General features: G+C 43.7%; 1 protein-coding gene across 1 annotated transcript in view; it reads right to left on the reverse strand.

The window, feature by feature from the left end:
- The window catches only part of EVA1A (eva-1 homolog A, regulator of programmed cell death), a 215,395-nt gene that overhangs the window by 119,163 nt on the left and 78,540 nt on the right, over positions 1-17,692 (reverse strand). Inside the window, exon 4 of the mRNA XM_076332671.1 lies at positions 5,261-5,413. Coding sequence (XP_076188786.1) covers positions 5,261-5,413 — 153 coding nt within the window. The remainder of the gene's footprint in view (positions 1-5,260; positions 5,414-17,692) is intronic.

Below are 17,692 nucleotides of genomic sequence, written 5' to 3' on the forward strand. Positions count from 1 at the left end.
CCTGCCGCCCCGGTCCCCCACTGCCTCCCCCATCAGTGCCAGGGGTTACTACCCCTCATCGCTCCAGCTCCACAGTTTGGAGGCCTTTTACTTTTAAGTATTTCACTTAAGACCAAGATTAGAACACAGCCACAAACTTGTACTCATGGAAACACAGGGTGGAAAATGGTCACGGATGGTGAAGCGGAAGAGAGCCAGAAATGCACAGCTGGAGGTGCAGCAGTCTCTTACAACCAGCTCTTGTGTTGGCAGGGACAGAACACGTACCATGGAATAAAATGGATTTTTTTTCACTGCATGTATTTCACACTTATTCACATGCTAGGTCTGATCACAGATAAACAAACTAGAAGGGTCCATTATTTATATGGTGTAATAAATATTTATATGAGGGACTGTGAAGGCTCTGGTTCAAGTCATATATACATCTGCATTAAGAGGAGGAAATCAAAACAAACTGGGTTGGATCACCTTCTGTCACTGCATTAAAATGAAAAATACCAGGGAATGAGCACCTAAAGCACAGGCTCCTTTGCTGAACTCATTCCTCCACTCTTTTGCTATCAGATCCAATGAGTTAGAGAGCACCACTGACCACCTGAGTTTCCTCAGGGCTTTGTAAACACATCCATTTTCCCCCTACAAAGGCACAGGAGAGCACTAATATGTTAAGTGACAAGGACACTTCACATCTCAGCAGACTGCTCAGCTTAAGCCACACACCACGACCCAAAGCTGAGCATTGGAGACAGAGTTCCCACGATCTTGTGCTGACTCTGAAACCAAGCCCAGATTCCTTCTACCCAGATGAGGAGCGAAATTGCTGTGGGCTCTTTATATTCATGATGGAGAGAGACAGGGTCCTTGAGAAGGAGACCTGGATCCTGATGTTAGAGGTCAGCTGAACATGTCCATCTCATTCCCTGTGGTTCAGGAGGGTAGCTACTGCAAAAATGTACATGTGAACATCAGGTGCACTGAATATGATCAAGGATATCACTCCACTAAACGATGAAAAGAGTAATTGTTTTACATTCAAGTTCTTCCTCCTCAGTCTCCTAATTAGACCACTACCTTGCACTCAGATACAAGTAGGAAAAGGCCATTTTTCAAATTGGCTTCTCTTGGTATAAACAAGTCACTCAGAGCTGCAGGCAGGGGCAGCTGTAAACAGCATGATAAAGGGGCAAAGGGCTCACTGGGCTGAGGGATATTAATGGTTTGCTGCTTGCAAATAACCCTTTCCCCAGAGACCTCCCTATGCTCTGTGTATTGTCTCTGCACATGCTGGCAGCAAAGTGGAGGCTTTATTAAAAGAGTTACAAATAAGGTCAAATTCCTTTAGGAGCTTTTCAAAGTTCCCAAGGCATTCAAGGAAGGGTCCAGCTGTTTGCAGGGGTTTCCCATTACGGTCAGAGACACAAGTTTCAGCGTGTTTCCAGTTAAAAGGGGATCCTGGCAGATTTTAACATGACAGGGGTAGGATGGAGTTCTTCACAATAACTTTCCCTTCACAGATGCTAAGCGCATTTGTGTAGACGTTAGACAGAGAGAAAGCATGCGTCTGGCATGGCATGGTGTATGAAGTCTGACTTGGGAATCTTACATCACCCAAAAGCAGCAGAATGATGGCTGGGTTATGCAGGTGTTAAAGGGCTGCAACGTCACGATACCTCAGATCCCTCCACCTGAGCACCTAACGTACCTCATGTCTCTGCAGAATCCAAGAAACTCACCATTAGTGGACTTTATCTCCTCAACACTCCTACAGGAGTACAAGATCTTGTTTTTCAAGGCAGAAACAACACAAATTAAATTATTTGTTCCCTTACCTTATGGCAGAGTCAGAAATATATACAATGCTCTATTAGGCCACTCCTCCTCCCTATCTTAGACCTCAGTTCTTTAAAAGCCTTATCTGTAGAAGCTGTAGATTTCTAAATTCAACCCAAATGTGCATTTTGTTCACAGAAAAAATGGAATAAAATCTTCTGAACTGTTTTTCACTAGGAGAGGAAGAAAAGATACCCTTCCCCACCTTTGGGGCAAGTATGAGTTCTTCACTCATCAAGTAACTCACGCTGCCTGGATAAAAATAATCACTGCAAACTTGTCCAGGACCTACTTCCCAGGAAGAGGCCCTTTGCCAAGGCTCAGACTTGACACAAATCATCAGTCCCGTGAAATTCAAACAGAAAAAATCTTCCACGTGCAGAACATAGCTGGGTTCTGCCTTACAGGAACTGGATGCTGCCGCAAAGTCTGAGTCATACGGTCATATTTGTAAGATCAGCTCGTTGTGAATGTCTGGGATCAAAGGCTGTCACGGAGCAGCCCTCCCCGTATCACAGGGCTGTGGAAACGTGCAGGGAAACGTTCTCTAGCTAGAGAGAGCTTTGATTTATAAGCCGTGATGTTTTCACCTGCTCCTGAAGGAACAGAGTTGCCTGCTGGGCTAGGCAGGCCCATGGCAGGAATACAGTTTCTGGCGCAGGTTGGGGGACTCTGCGCACCGCTCCCACGATTGCTAGTGGCAGCTGGGAGCACAAACCCCTCACTTCAGTGCTGTAAATGACAGAGGACTACTATTTCTTGCAGCGTGCCATGGGGAAGCACGGTGTGAATATACTTTTTGCTGATTTGGGTTGCAGATGGATCCTACAGCGGTTTCTCCTGTGGGGCCAAGAGAAGAGTGATAACCACAGCCACAACTCACCTTCCCTCTCCTGCATCACTAGAGCTCTGTCCCGTTGGGTCAGCTCGAACAAATAGATGAAAGGAAGGTCACGATAAGCAGAGACTGCCTGTAGCACTGGCAGCGTCACGCCGAGGTGATCAGCGAGCTGTTGCTGAACACACTAGCAGACCTGGACAAACTATCTCAAATATAGCTGGGATTTGAGGGATGGAGCATGGTTAGTTGAAAGATCACCTGCTCACTCACATTTTTTTTAGTTAAGCTCACACACACACGCCCTCCACTCAGGATTTCAGCATGCAGGGGAACATCAGCATCAACAGCTATACTCTCTGTCTTTCACCCTACACACATAGTGCCCAAATGCCTGGGAAAACCTGGGGAAGGCATTGCTCCATGGTGAGTGCCTCACCTCTCATCCCCAGCCCTGCAGGGCACGCAGCCAGCCACTGTTCCAGAGACATTTCCCACCCTCCCTTTGCTGTTACACAGGCAGGACATACCTACCCGCTCAGCACCCCAGCAGCATTAGGCTGACTTAACAGATACTTGAGACCCCAGCAACTCCAAACATGCAGATATTTGCTCCTGTCCAACAACTCAGTCATTTTTAGCATCAGTTCACAGCTAAAAACCTTGCACTGGATTTCAGTGTAAAGCTACCTCGGCATTCCCACCACTAGCTTGGCATAACATTGTCTTGTACTGAGCCTGCTCTTGTAACTAGTTTCATTTAAGGGCTGACACTGGAGGAAGGCCCTGCCTTGTCCCAGCAGCAGACTGCATGCTCTAGGATCCGATACCTTATTTCCTTGGGCAAACATCCCAATCTGTAGAGATCACAAGGCCAGTTTGAAAACAACAGGGCATACAAGCGCTATAGATGGTATGGCACGTGCAGCCCTGCTGTCACACCTCACTGCTTGTTCTTTTAGCTACAGCTTTGCTCTCCCAGCTCCATTGCCTCACATCCCATTTTCTAGTGCCACATACCCTGCTCTCAGCCAGCACAAGTTTTGGGGCTTTGCATCTGGGCAAAGAGTAAAACTTCACCCTTTGTGGCTTCACATATAGTTTTGCTTCACGCTGACATTCAAAAGCAGTTCCGGTGCTAGTACCTTGTCACCAGTACATGCCTGTTTCTGCTGTCTCAGCAAGGACAAAGGAGCGGTGTGCTCAGGTATATGCTAGAAACCCATCGAGTTTCGCTGACTCGGCAAGTTATCACCCAGCAGCCGAACCACCACAGCAACCAGCATACACACTCTTAGCCCATCCCAAATACTACATGAAAGAGGTCTAGGCTAACCTGTTACACATATCTGTTTTGGCTTCTGCACCCTGGCAACTGGGGGACAACAGGAGCACATCCAGGGACATGGGTCACCTCAGGAGACGGGAGGTAACTTGTTAAAGTACGGTGACTCTCCTGCCATGCATCTGAACCATGGGACTGGGTAGGAGACCCTGAACTACTCAGCCGTGCTGCAAGTGCTCAGATTTTCACAGCTACTCAACTAAGGCACTCACCACGCTGCACAAATAACCTGACCGACCTGATTCCACCTGTGGTTTCCTACTGACACCCATGATCTGTGTATCATATTTCCAAGCAGTCACTTCACGTGCTTCCATTTGAATAGCATTTAACTCCTTAAGGGCACTGGATCAGCAGCTGTGAAGCCAAAGATCTCTAGATACAGCTGAACAGATACCAGCACAGGCAACAGCAGCAGCCCACGCTTCATTGTACCGCCCCCTCTGAAGCCTTTCCCCCTCTGGAGGCAATTCCTTTGGGAAACCAGTTAATTCCCTCTCACCTCTGAAGAGAAGGGTGATGAGGAATACTGACCACAGGATTTTGCACTGCGGACAGTTGCTCTCTCTGCCACAGCCTAAAATATTCAAAGTCATTTCACATTGGCTCAAGAACAGACAGTTCTAGTGAATGTTTTTAAATTTATTGATCTTTGACACACGAATGTAAGAGACTATGACAGCCTGAAAGTAAAGAAGCTACTTCAAGGTACTATAAGTCAACCATAACATGATGTAACTTAACAACTTGCTTTTTGAATTTTCACCCCTTGCTTCAACTTCAGTAAAAGTTTAAATGCAATGTCAAGGCTTGACTTGGCCACAGATGGTCCATGACATCCACCAATAACATGCTCCTCCATATTAGAGGAGATAGTGTAGTAGATAGATTAGAGGAGATAGTGTAGATAGTGAGATAGAGATTCAGTGTATGAACCACCAGGAGGACAGAAAATTGAACAAGAAATTCAAGGAGTACCTTCAAGCATATGATCTGATGAATCTGCTAAAAGTCTGCAGCTTGGTAACTTGGCTAGGGCATCTAGCTGAACCTCAGTTCGGTGCTCATGATGAAGCTCACCACTGGTTAACAAAGTACCATGCATCAGGAGCACTACCGTGGCAGGTGGCATGTCCCAGTCCTGCTTCTCCTAATCAGGATCTGTGCCAGCTCTACCATGATGACAGTAAATGAAATCACCCTGCCCAGATCAGTGTGCTCTGTCAAGCCGTTCCCCTGCTTACCAATCATGGGCATCCCTAGGTTTTGGTATGGGCACTCCAGGCTGCCTCCTTGTGTCCTTCCAAAGATAGCAGAGTAAATGGCTATCACCATGCTCTTCTTACAGCTTAGCCTCAGCTTGTCATCTTCACAGGCTACTTTACTCTTGTATTCATCTGGAAGGAAACAAACACTTAATTACTCAGCTGATCCAGAGGCAGGCACTCAGCATGAAGGGAGCCCTCTCACCTCCCCATGGTGTGAGCTTGTCAGAGGCAGCAGCGATTCTGGGCGTACGCCCAGAGGTGCACATCAGCTGCCAGCACAATCCCAGCCTCACAACTGTATTTGCTAGAGTAGCATTGATCATTTGCATTATGCATTCTCTCTCTGGCATTATCAGCACATTTAATGAACATAGCACATGTCAGCTCTGGTAAATAGCCAATAATTTTATTTTGCAGACAAATAAGTGAGGCATGGCAACTGAGTGATTTCCACACGGTTAGAAGCCTGTGGCAGGGGAAGGTAAAAGCTGATCTTTAGGCACCTGTCTCATCCACAGATCAGCCCTTTATGTGCCAAGCATTTATTCTACATCACAGCAGCTCAAATGCAAACATAATTGTGCTCAATAGCTTTTTTTCACAGCAGCTCTCCCTTGGCAGATTCAATAGGAGCTATACTAGATTTGTTAATGATGGAAGCTGCTCTTGCCTGTTGCAAATACAAATATGCAAAGCTGCTCCCCAAATCCTTCTTGAAACGGTCAGTCCAAGAATGCAAAATACACTCTTGCTTTTGTAAGGCTGGTGCACACTGAACAGTCATTCAGTTTACATCTGTCAAGGAGACTGGGCAATTATTTCATAAGGAATCACATGTCATTCCCTTCTCGTTACTGTTATTATTTGTATTATGGGAACCTCTAGAGGTCCCAACCTAGAACAGGCCCTCCCCATGTATGTCTGCCGCACACCACAAAAAACAAACACTATTTTGAAGAGCTGAGTCTTTACAACTAGACATCTACAAGTGTGAAAGAAAGAGACTAAGAAAACTGAAGTGGCATGTCTACAGTCACCCCAGCCAACCCAGAGCACAGACAGGAATACCACTTCAACCTCCCCAGCCTCTGTAGAGTGACCTTCCACTTGATTATGTTATTTACCGTTAGAAATGTAGCCACAACAGCATCCAAATTGCTTAATGGGAAGGGTCCCTGACCCATGGTAACCTCCCAAGCGTGATCAGTTATTTCATCTGAAATGTTCTTAGTTGTACCAGGGCAAAATTGTGCCATAGAGCACACTAACAACCAAACAGTGTAGATAATCATCAGCCAGTGCCTGGGGCTGCCCCTGGCCCTGTATCATTTACTAGCATAGACATGACTTTTGTCTCTCCCTGTCATTGGTTCTCTATGCCTAATATCACACACACACACACACACATATATGAGAACTTATGCAAAGTTCATATGCATCAAACTACTCAGTAACTGAGAACACTAGCTAATAATTACTTTACAGTTTAATACTTAAGTCTTTACACCATGGCAGCTAGCACTTAATGTGACATTTTTTACTTTATTGTAACTATAGGTTCAAGAATCATTTTTTCTTATTGGACATGGAGAGGTATTTTCCACCGAAGTTGAATCATAGAAGAATTTAGGTTGGAAGACTCCTCAGGAGGTCATCTGGTTTAACTCATGCTCAAACCAGGGCTAATTTCTACATTAGATGATTAGATTTTTTTAGAAGAAACTGCATGTAGAAAACACATATTATACCAAAACAGGCACATGCTAATTTAAAAGAAACATCTGAGAACAAACAACTCTTCATGCTCAACTTGGAAATTTCTATGCAAAGCCAAAAAATAGCCCCCACAAAATAGCCTATTACCTGGTGATCAGAGCATCCACCTGGAATGTGAAAACCCTGGTCCAAACCCTCACAGTCCGGCTTAGAATCTTAACCCTAGACACTATTCCAGTACGTAATCTTCCTTCTCACTCTGCAGCCTTTTTACAAAAATCTCTGAAAGATCCTAGTTTTTATCCCACAGCAGGGAAACTTCTAAAATATTTATTGAATGGGAAAACACTTTCTCATCCATCCCTGTAGATGAAGACAGAATTAAGACCTAACTCATTCATGGGAGAATCTGTGTGAAGAACACACATCCTTCAGCAATACCTATAGGGATAAACCCATGACCAGCTGAGTGTGTAAAACAGTGACAGAAATCAGGAATAGAAGCTCTTTTCAACATCAGAGTATGCAGGGAGAGAGGAACCTCATACAGCTGTGAAGAATCAATGGTCATTCTACCTATGTAGGCATTTCATCCGCAATCCCATGAAGGCATCTGAAAATTACACTGAACATACTAAGGGTTATCATCTTCACCTATAATTGTCTCCCATAGGATTTTTGTTTCTTCTGTGAGGGAAATGGGATCAAAGCTTTAACCCGGCTATACCGTGTAAAGCTTAACAGAGTACAATAGAACTTTATAGACTTAATAGGCTTTTTTTTCCTTAGGAAAAAAAACATGGATTCAGGCTAAAAGCACAAAGGCACAAAACTCTGCAATAGGAGAAGCTATACATAGTTAATGTTAAACCAACATAATGGAAAAGGAGAGTACTTGTGACTGGCTGAAGTGGTTGAAATATGAAATAGTTGATTAACTTTAGAAAAAGATCAATTTTGAAGTCTCTAATGAGTGAGTGTCAGGGTCCTCTGTGAAGGTCTTATTTCTTACAAGGCACTAACTCAATTTCCTCTTCTGATTTGGTTATTATTAGCTACATCTCCCAATTAACACATATAACTGATTGCTTAACCACGTCCTGTGGACCCATTTAAGGTCCTTAGAAAATTTATTAAATTCTGTTGACCACTCAAAGTCAGGGCTTGTCATTTAGAAACTTGACTGGGATTTAAACACGGTGAGTATTGCATTTAGCCCAGAAGACACTGGGATGCACAGACATTCACATCTCTTGATGTTGTTGAAAGCCAGTCCAGCAGTCATGCAGTCATGAGACAGTCAACAACAAAACTCCGCCTCTCATGTTCACCGTTCTTACCCTTGTAGCCGCTCTGGGAAGTCGTGTTCAGAGCTTATGGGGGAAACTGCCTGATGGATGGCTCAAGGTATTAGACCGGGGAGGTGAATCTGAGTAGACACTCCTTGGGAACCAGTGCAGTTTATGGGTGATGTGCTCCTGGCACACTGCAGTGTGGAGTAAGAGGGCTGTGCCACCTGAAACAGATGCCACCTCACGGTCACTAAATTCTTCCCTAGGAAACACCTATTGGAGCCACCAGTTCCCAAGGCTCTGGCTGAGTCCAAACTGGTTAGGGCTGCTGTCCCCTGGGCTGGTACAGATAGAAGACACCGATTTCTTAAAAGGAAGAAAAAAAGAAGGAAAAAGAAAGGATTAAATATACAGTGGTATTTCAGACTCCCAAAGGTTCCCTTGGGCTTGATCACTGGAGAACAGATACTCTCGGTGCTTCTGGGCAACCTGATAGAAATCTGGATAAACAAACAGATAGAAAGCGATGTTACAGAGGACACAAGTCCTTGAAAGTATTTTCTGCTTCATAGCATTGCCACCTCCATCTTAGCCAGGATGAACCAAAGCCAGCTGTCTTTCATCCAGACACTGATGGCTCCCAGGCATTGGACGATGGTAAGGACTGTGATTGATATAAAAAAAATACAGAGCTAAGCAGCATCCATATATTTATTGGTACTTCAACTCATAATAGCCTTATATAAATATTGAAAAGAACCAAGGCAGCGTAAGTGACATAAAAGAGCTGGGACTGGGCATGAATCTGCATTTTTCTCTCTCACTCTCCCAAGAAGAACTGGCCTCCTACAGATCAGTCACAATCTGGTCCTAAGCCTACTATAACTGTTACAGTCTGGATATAATTCAGTCCAAATGCAAACATTTGTATTAGTGGGTTTCATGTTTCACCCCGAAAAATTAAACATGCTTAAAGGGCCTAGGAAAGGTGGCAGTGATATTCAGCAAATGGCTTACTCAACTCTAATCCCCCATGCAGTCATTTGTAGGGCAACAGAGATTTACCGTGATTAAGATATTTGCTAAGGATAATATCCCTTTTATTACTGCCTGTTTTCAGAGACACTGGCTTCAGTATAACTCAGTAGAGAGAAACCAAGGAGGGAACAGCTGCAGGCTTTTCTAGACACGTTTTTAAAGGTCATTATATGACATGATTATAACATAGCTAGAACAATTAAGGGAAAACAATTATAAATGTTTCTAATGGCAAAATTGGCGCTCTCAAACAGTAAAGGGAACAAGAAGACCCTTTGTACTGGGTTTGCATGGCAAGGTTTTGGTAGCAGAGGGGCTACAGGGGTGGCTTCTGTGAGAAGCTGCTAGAAGCTTCCCCCATGTCCGACAGAGCCAATGCCAGCCGGCTCCAAGACAGACCCGCCGCTGGCCAAGGCCAAGCCAGTCAGCGACGGTGGTAGCGCCTCTGGGATAACATATTTAAGAAGGGGGAAAAAAACCCTGCACAATTACAGCTGAGAGAAAGGAGTGAGAGTATGTGAGAGGAACAACTCTGCAGACACCAAGGTCAGTGAAGAAGGAGGAGGAGGAGGAGGTGCTCCAGCCACTGGAGCTGAGATTCCCCTGCAGCCCATGGTGAAGACCATGGTGAGGCAGGCTGTCCCCCTGCAGCCCATGGAGGTCCACGGTGGAGCAGATATCCACCTGCAGCCCGTGGAGGACCCCATGCCGGAGCAGGTGGATGCCCGAAGGAGGCTGTGACCCTGTAGGAAGCCCACAGGTTTGCTGGCAGGACTTGTGACCCCACTGGGGACCCACGCTGGAGCAGTCTGTTCCTGAAGGACCGCACCCCATGGAAAGGACCCACGCTGGAGCAGTTCGTGAGAACTGCAGCCCATGGGAAGGACTCACGTTGGACAATTTTGTGGAGGACTGTCTCCTGTGGGAGGGACACCACGCTGGAGCAGGGGAAGAGTGTGAGGAGTCCTCCCCTTGAGGAGGAAGGAGAAGCAGAAACAACGTGTGATGAACTGACCGCAACCCCCATTCCCCGTCCCCCTGCACCGCTGGGGGGGAGGAGGTAGAGAACTCGGGAGTAAAGTTAAGCCCGGGAAGAAGGGAGGGGTGGCGGGAAGGTGTTTTAAGGTTTGGTTCTACTTCTCATTATCCTACTCTGATTTGATTGGTAATAAATTAAATTAATCTTCCCCAAGTTGAGTCTGTTTTGCCCGTGACGGTAATTGGTGAGTGATCTCTCCCTGTCCTTTCCTCGACCCACGAGCCTTTTGTTATATTTTCTCTCCCCTGTCCAGCTGAGGAGGGGAGTGACAGAGCGGCTTTGGGGGGCACCTGGCGTCCAGCCAGGGTCAACCCACCACACCCTTTGTAATTACACGATGTGTACAAGAATATTAAAGTATTGACCTGTAGTAAATACATTTACCCAGTGTCTTAAGATCATTTTCACCTATGGTCCACGACAATTTTCTGAATAATCATGATTGGGAAGCTCAAAATAAATGTCAATTGGCTCAATCTCTGCAAGACCTTAGAGATAAAAGCTCCTAAAAAGATTTTGTGTCTAACAAAGTGATGGAATGCATTAATGCCAGAGGTCCACCTTGCCTAAAATTACATTTTTTAACAGAACTTGTGGAAAAATTTATGAAATTTTGCTAATTAAAATATGCATGCTTCACATAATCAGTGCATAATAGTTGACCCTATTTTCCAGGTCAAAGAGCTGGAAATACATGTAAAGAAAAATCTGTCTTCCTCACAAAATCCTAAAGGATTTAAATCTTAGAATTGGGGATCTGAGCAAAGAAAGAGATTTTGTAGGAAACAGAGATGGTTTTGCCCACTTCCTTATCAGGTCAGGATAGTTTCCCATAGAAGACTATCTTATCTAGTTTATAACTGTTAAATTAATGAGTCTGCACCCAAGATGCCACTTTAGAACCGAACGGCAATCCACGTTAGCCAATAATATTTCTTTAGCCCAATTTTTGCCTTGCTTACCTTCATCATAGCTTTGTTAGCTGTTCCACTGCATACCACCCAAAACAAAGAACATTTCTTGCCTTGAAATCCATAACTCTTCTTTATATCCAGCCATTCCACCAACACCTATTTTCCTTTAATGGATAAATGAATGTGTTTAACTATTGGGTGGTGGTAGTGTTGGTCTGTGAAAAAGGGCATAGGGACAATTCACTCTCTCACCCAGCCACTCTCTCCAGAAGAACTGCCTTAATGTCAGATACATCTCCAATGCTCTGTGTCACTCTTCCTACCTACAACTCTTACTGCACCTATCAGATACGGATTGGCTGCAATGTCGAACAGCTGAGATGCACAGTGGGCCAGATGGTTCAAGTGGAATATACAACCTTTTAGTCACAAGTTAAAATTCAACAAACTTTTATGGACACTGGAAGTCATGACCAAATAATAAAGATGATGATCTCACATGTGGTGAGATTTTGCTCATTTCAGCACATGTCTAGGCTGAACGCTTACATTGCAAAAGTCACCACATAGCAGTTTTTTGTGTCAGCCTAAAAAGAAAAGCCAAAATAAGGGTTAACCATGGAAATATGAACTCTTTACTATGGATGTAGTCACTCCAGACCACAATTCACAGAGTCACAGAGGACAGAAGGCACCTCTGGAGACTGTCTAGGCCAACCCCCATGTTCATACCAGAGTCAACTAGAGCAGCAGGTTGCTGAGGGCCGTGTCCGTTCAAGTTTTTAACACCTCCAAGGATTGAGATTCCACAACTTGCTTGGGCAACTTGTTCCAGAGGTCCTGTTAATCATGTGAGAGATTAGTATAGTGAGTACCTGTTAGTATCTCTTCTGGGGGAATTAGGAAGATGAGTCTCCAAGACAGAAAACCTATTAAACACTACGACAGACACTTCTAAGCAGCATCCTTGAAGAAGAGTGCCTGTGCAACAGGACTGCCCATGAACAGCTCATCTTGGAGATACCCATCCAGTACCCTTCCTTGTAACCTGTGACCCTTGTTTTTATATACTTTTATTTTCCCCCATAATCAGCTAATTCCCAGGACCTTCTGTAAGATATAGAGAATTTCTTTGAGTGCATCTAGATCTAAGTCCATCCTCCCAAACTTAAAATAGATAAGTACATCTCAAAGCAGACATAGCAAAGGTGCCTTGGATAGCTTTCACTGACTCCTACACTCTTCTGTGAAGAAGGTAATTGGACTAAAATTATATTTTCCATTCGGTGCTCCCCTTCAAAGCTTTTCCTCACAGTTCTACTCCTGTGTTCGTATATTTACTTACTTTTCATTTCAAGCAAGCATTTGTTATCTGAGTTTTGTGTCCCCTTTTACACTTTGGAAGATATAAGCAGATTCTGGCCTCCAAGTCCCTGAATGCAAATAAGTCAACATAGATCAGAAATTCCTCACCGTGGCAAATGCCTACTCTTTAGACCAGTGCACATTGCTAAGGCTCCTTGCTTTTTGTTTTCTTCCAACTTCCTTTCACTTACAACAGGCACCTCATATCCTGAGTTCCAGAGCTTCCTCCTCATCCGCGTGAACCTGCTACTAATGAGAACTTTCCGTTCAACTCAGGATTTGAATAAATCCATATCAATAAAGTCAGCATTCCCTTAGGCAGGATTGGGTGGAGGAAACCTTCCCAGGACGCCAAAGGTCGCCAGAGTCCTCAAGTACAGCCTTTCCTCTGACTCCCCCACAAGCAATTAAGCTGTGGGCTACCTGGTCATTCCCTCATTTCAACAGCCAGGATCTAAAAAGGATCGTCCCCTTTAATTTGGAGCATAAAAAAGTGAGAATGTCACAAATTCATACATTTGCACAGAAATATCTTTTAACATTATTTCAGTTCAATTTTCCTTTGAGAAACTTTTTGTGAAGATGCTGTAATTTAACTTATAAAAAATGAAGTTTGCTACCCTCGATGGCATGGAGTGCACCTCTTACTTCTGCAGAAGCTAATCTGAAACTCTGAAAGATACACCTCGGATGACAGTCCAGAGTTATATCAAATATGCAGTTTGCCAACTTCAGAAGTACCCTGAAAACTCAAGAGTGCCAAGTTTTGGAGGTCTGAAACCATTTCGACATGCAAACGACCTTGTCAGATTCCTTTAAAATTATGCTCCTGATGCATCCATCCAGTTTGCAATGTTTAAAAGGCGCCTTTCCCCACTGTCACTTTCATTAGTCTGAAGTAGTTGTCTTTTTATATATTCTGCTGTGAAAAGGCTGGCAGTGCTGCAAATTAACTGCTACATTTCATTTCCAAATTAGAGTTCAGATGCACTTAGTTGCACTTTCCTGTTGGACAAACAGAGGTATACGGTCATCTAAGGAGGAAAAAGGGAACAATATAGCAATATATATGCTAGACTGTGAGATGAGAGTTAAATAAAACACTTGGGAGCCCGGGACAAATTTCATTCTCATCCTACTTCTTCCATTAATGAATTTGGGCTGATTTTCTGAAGCAGCTGTGTCTTACTGGTGTTCTGCTGCCTGAGCCTCTGCCTCACCATTTATTAGTCCTCCTTCCAAGGACCTGAGAACCTGCTGGCTAAATTTCAGTGAAATTTGTCGGAAACGTTGAGATGACAAATGTAGCTAAGTCCCTATAAGTTTTATAGGAACTGGTAGCCAATTACTGAAGAGAGCCAAATCAGAGCCAAAGCTGGTTGCAGTTGTTGCACTGTCCCACCAGCCAACCAGCATGGATGTAATACCCGGCCGATGAGCATGGATATAAATCTGGACTAGCTACACCATAGGAGGCAACATAGGAAGCATGGTGAAAACCTTTGTTACCGCAATGAAAAGATGGGAGGGATGCACTAAGGAAAAAGTTGCTGGAATATGTAAGGAAAAAGACTTTATTAGTACCACTGCTCACGGCACTTTTGTTCTTCTCTTCCAGTGATGGTGTAAATCCAGAGTAACGCTGCTTAAAGTTATTATTAAAATAGCTGAAAGGGAGAATTTAGTCTTATATCATTAAAACGGTCTTCTCCAAAGGTTAAAATAATGGCAATAATAATTCTGACACAGGAACATTAAAAGGATATCTGATTGATATTTTTACATATAATCCATGGGGTTGCCTAGAGCATAAAATATGGGAAAATGAGGCCTACTAGATTAAAAGCTAGTTCACTACTGTCCTAAATAATTAAACACACAGTATTCCCCCAGTGGCTTTGCCTGAGAAGAAAAAATGTAGCTGGGAGAAATACAGTTATCAAATCTCCCAAATTCATCACAGATGCTTTAGAAGTCCCAGTTCCCAGAGACTTGATTAGGTGACAACCTCCAGTGCCTTTTAAGTAGTCAGAAAGATAAGTGTGTAACCAACAAGAGCTTGATGCACTATTAGTGTGATGAAAAGCTGAAAATATCAGGAGATACCTGTTTTAAAAATGTATAATTAATTTGAAAACCAAATGTAGGACTGATATAGAAAAAATATTGAAGAAATCCACAGTATTGGAAAGAGTTCATTACCATGCCTCTACCCCAGAGAAGATTTACTCTTCTCTGCTTTTTTTTCCAAGAGACATTTATTTGAGGAGAGCAACTGTTCTATATTTTCTGTCTTGAATAAGTCCATATACAGGACCCCCTGCAGAAGTACTGCATAAATTTACCTCCCTGTTCTGTGACACCTACACGCATGGTTTAAACTGTGGATTCAATATAACAGATCCAAACTCTCACAAAAGTAAACCTTTGCAGCATCTCAATTTGGTTTATAAGCATATTGTTTCTGGGACATGCTTTTCTTCTCTCAGTTCTTCACCAGTATGCCAGAAAATCTTGAAGTCCATTGTTCAGAGCTGGCAAATCTCTACCGTAGTAGGACCGTGTTGAGATTTAGATTTATGGGTTTCATTTTTAAAAAACTGGTTTCCTTGTGTTTATTCTGGTTAATTGCCCCAAGGACACCCCCTTATTCTTCTGGGGAGAAGGCTCCCAGATCACTGTCTCTGGCAGCAGTCAAAGCTATTCATGACACCTGAAGCACCATCCACAATGCAGCCTCCATTATCAGCACAGAAAGGTATCACAGGTGCCCACAGCACCTAAGGATGGGCTGGATCTCCTGAAGTATGTGAGGGCAAAGGCTCCCAGTTCCTTCTGGCAATGCTATTGACTCACCTGTCCCAGCACAGAAAGGTATCACAGGTGCCCACAGCACCTAAGGATGGGCTGGATCTCCTGAAGTACGTGAGGGCAAAGGCTCCCAGTTCCTTCTGGCAATGCTATTGACTCACCTGTCCCAGCACAGAAAGACTGCGGTGTATCCCTTCCTTGTCCTTCACTGAAAATTCTTGGCTTAAAAGGGTGTTTTTACCCTTGCTTTTTCCCTAGGACCCCACAGAAAATTTAAATGCCAATGGACAAAGGGGATCTATAAAAGTCACAGCTCTATGATTTATGTAATTTAGGCAGATTTCAGAACTTGTCTTTTTTAGTGGTTCACATCTGATCCAGCAAAGGGAATCTTTCCACCTACATCAGTAGGAAGCACCTTGGTCTTCACTGGCTTCTTATTATGTCAATCAGGGCTGACTGATGAGGTTCGAAAGAAAACTGGGATTTTTTTTTTTTTTTTTTTTTTTTAACTCTCCCGTGTTGGCAGAGATTTCCTTCTCCTTGGGGGCAGGGGCTGACAATAATCTCTGCATTTGCTGACAATGAAATCACGCGTTCCTCTTAATCCCACTCCTGACAGCCAAGTGATTAGTGTGTTACAGAGATAGGGCTATTTGACAGCGCCAGAAAATCTCTGTGCGTCAATGGCTTAAAACAATATTAATCGTTAGCATTAAAGTTTCTCTGACCCCAATCACAGGCTGATGGATCTGTCCTCTGTTATTTATAGCGTTTCTTTATTTACACCTTTTCATCACCGCAGCGTTTGCTGCCTGAGGTTTTATTGCCCTTATAAATTTCCACTCCCTGCACCACCTTAACAGTTTTGAAATAATACAGATAAGCAAGAGCAAACTGATGAATGCAGGAGGTAAAAGGCTTATTCTGCTCCCTTGGTGGCTGGGCCAGAAGGATGTCCCCATTTAACAGCCTTCACTCCATCGTGCTGCTTTGGAAAGCCTGGCCCACCAAAAAGCAGTGCAGCAAAAAATACAGTGAACTTCTCCTGCCATCAATAAACCTGTCTTACAAAGGAGATAAATGCTTTTCTGAAAGGGCTGATAACTACTGAATTACCAGTCTATCCCAGCACTAAAATCAATCACCAGCGTTAAAGGGACCAGGAATACATTTAGGTCCCTCTTTGCTCTCACCTGAAATGTCTACAAAAATTCTGTTCTTGTCATAGCCCTCCACTCTTGCTCACAGCATTTTGCAAATTCTGCCTAGGGAGTGAAAGCCTTCAGGATGTGTGATGAGACCAGGCTTTTCATGCCACGTTCACTGAATTTAACAGAAAAGGTGTAATCCTCAGCCCAGCAAAGTCAATGGCAAAGCCCACAACAGATTCAATATTGAAGGAATGGATTGTAGGGAAATTAAAAGGTGAACAAGATGCCTTCACTGCAAGCCTAGGTGGTCCTGCCAAAATGTCATTTTCATACTTTTCAGCCAGTCCAACTGAAATCTGATGAGCAGACCTGATCAATTCCCCAAGAGATGTAAGGCAGCTTCACATTCACCAGCAACTGGGAACCGCCAACACAGAGGATGACTCTTCGCAATTCTTTGATAGCTGGAAAAGCTCTGCCACAAGTAATGGTATTCTGCTGTTTGTACAGGTTTTGAAGTACCACTGACAAAAAAAAATCACACATCCTCAGCAAAAGGAAGACACTCCTGGGACACAGCATGGCAGCTCCACCACAATATGATAGAGGGTGCAAACTTGAAGATGACATTTTTATCAGAAGATGATTTAATTGGAATTCATTCCTAATTGATTTTAAAATTCAGTTGCTTTCTAATTAAAATTGCCTCGGGCTGTTAAGAAAAATAAAGTTATCTGAGTAATATTTTGGCAAGGACATCAGGATGGGCATTCCCATGTTTGAAAAAAAAGTCATTGACATTTCACAAGAATTAACTGGGCCTCTTAGATTAGCATTAAATCTATGGTGGAGAGAATGACTGCCTGCTCTCTTCAAAACATGTGTCCAGGTCGATTCTCAGCACAAAAGTTTTCCCATAAATCAAAGCTACAGGTTCTGAACTAGAACAAAGTGACCTCCCCCACCCTCTTTCCTCCCCCTACCCCCCACACAAACTTTTGGCACTTCACCCTTTGCCAACAAATGCAAGTTTCCTTCCCAGATGCATTTCTCAGAGCCTTGATGTGCCTTTCACAAAT

The sequence above is a fragment of the Aptenodytes patagonicus genome, chromosome 3 (assembly GCF_965638725.1).
Source record: "Aptenodytes patagonicus chromosome 3, bAptPat1.pri.cur, whole genome shotgun sequence".
Taxonomy (NCBI): domain Eukaryota; kingdom Metazoa; phylum Chordata; class Aves; order Sphenisciformes; family Spheniscidae; genus Aptenodytes; species Aptenodytes patagonicus.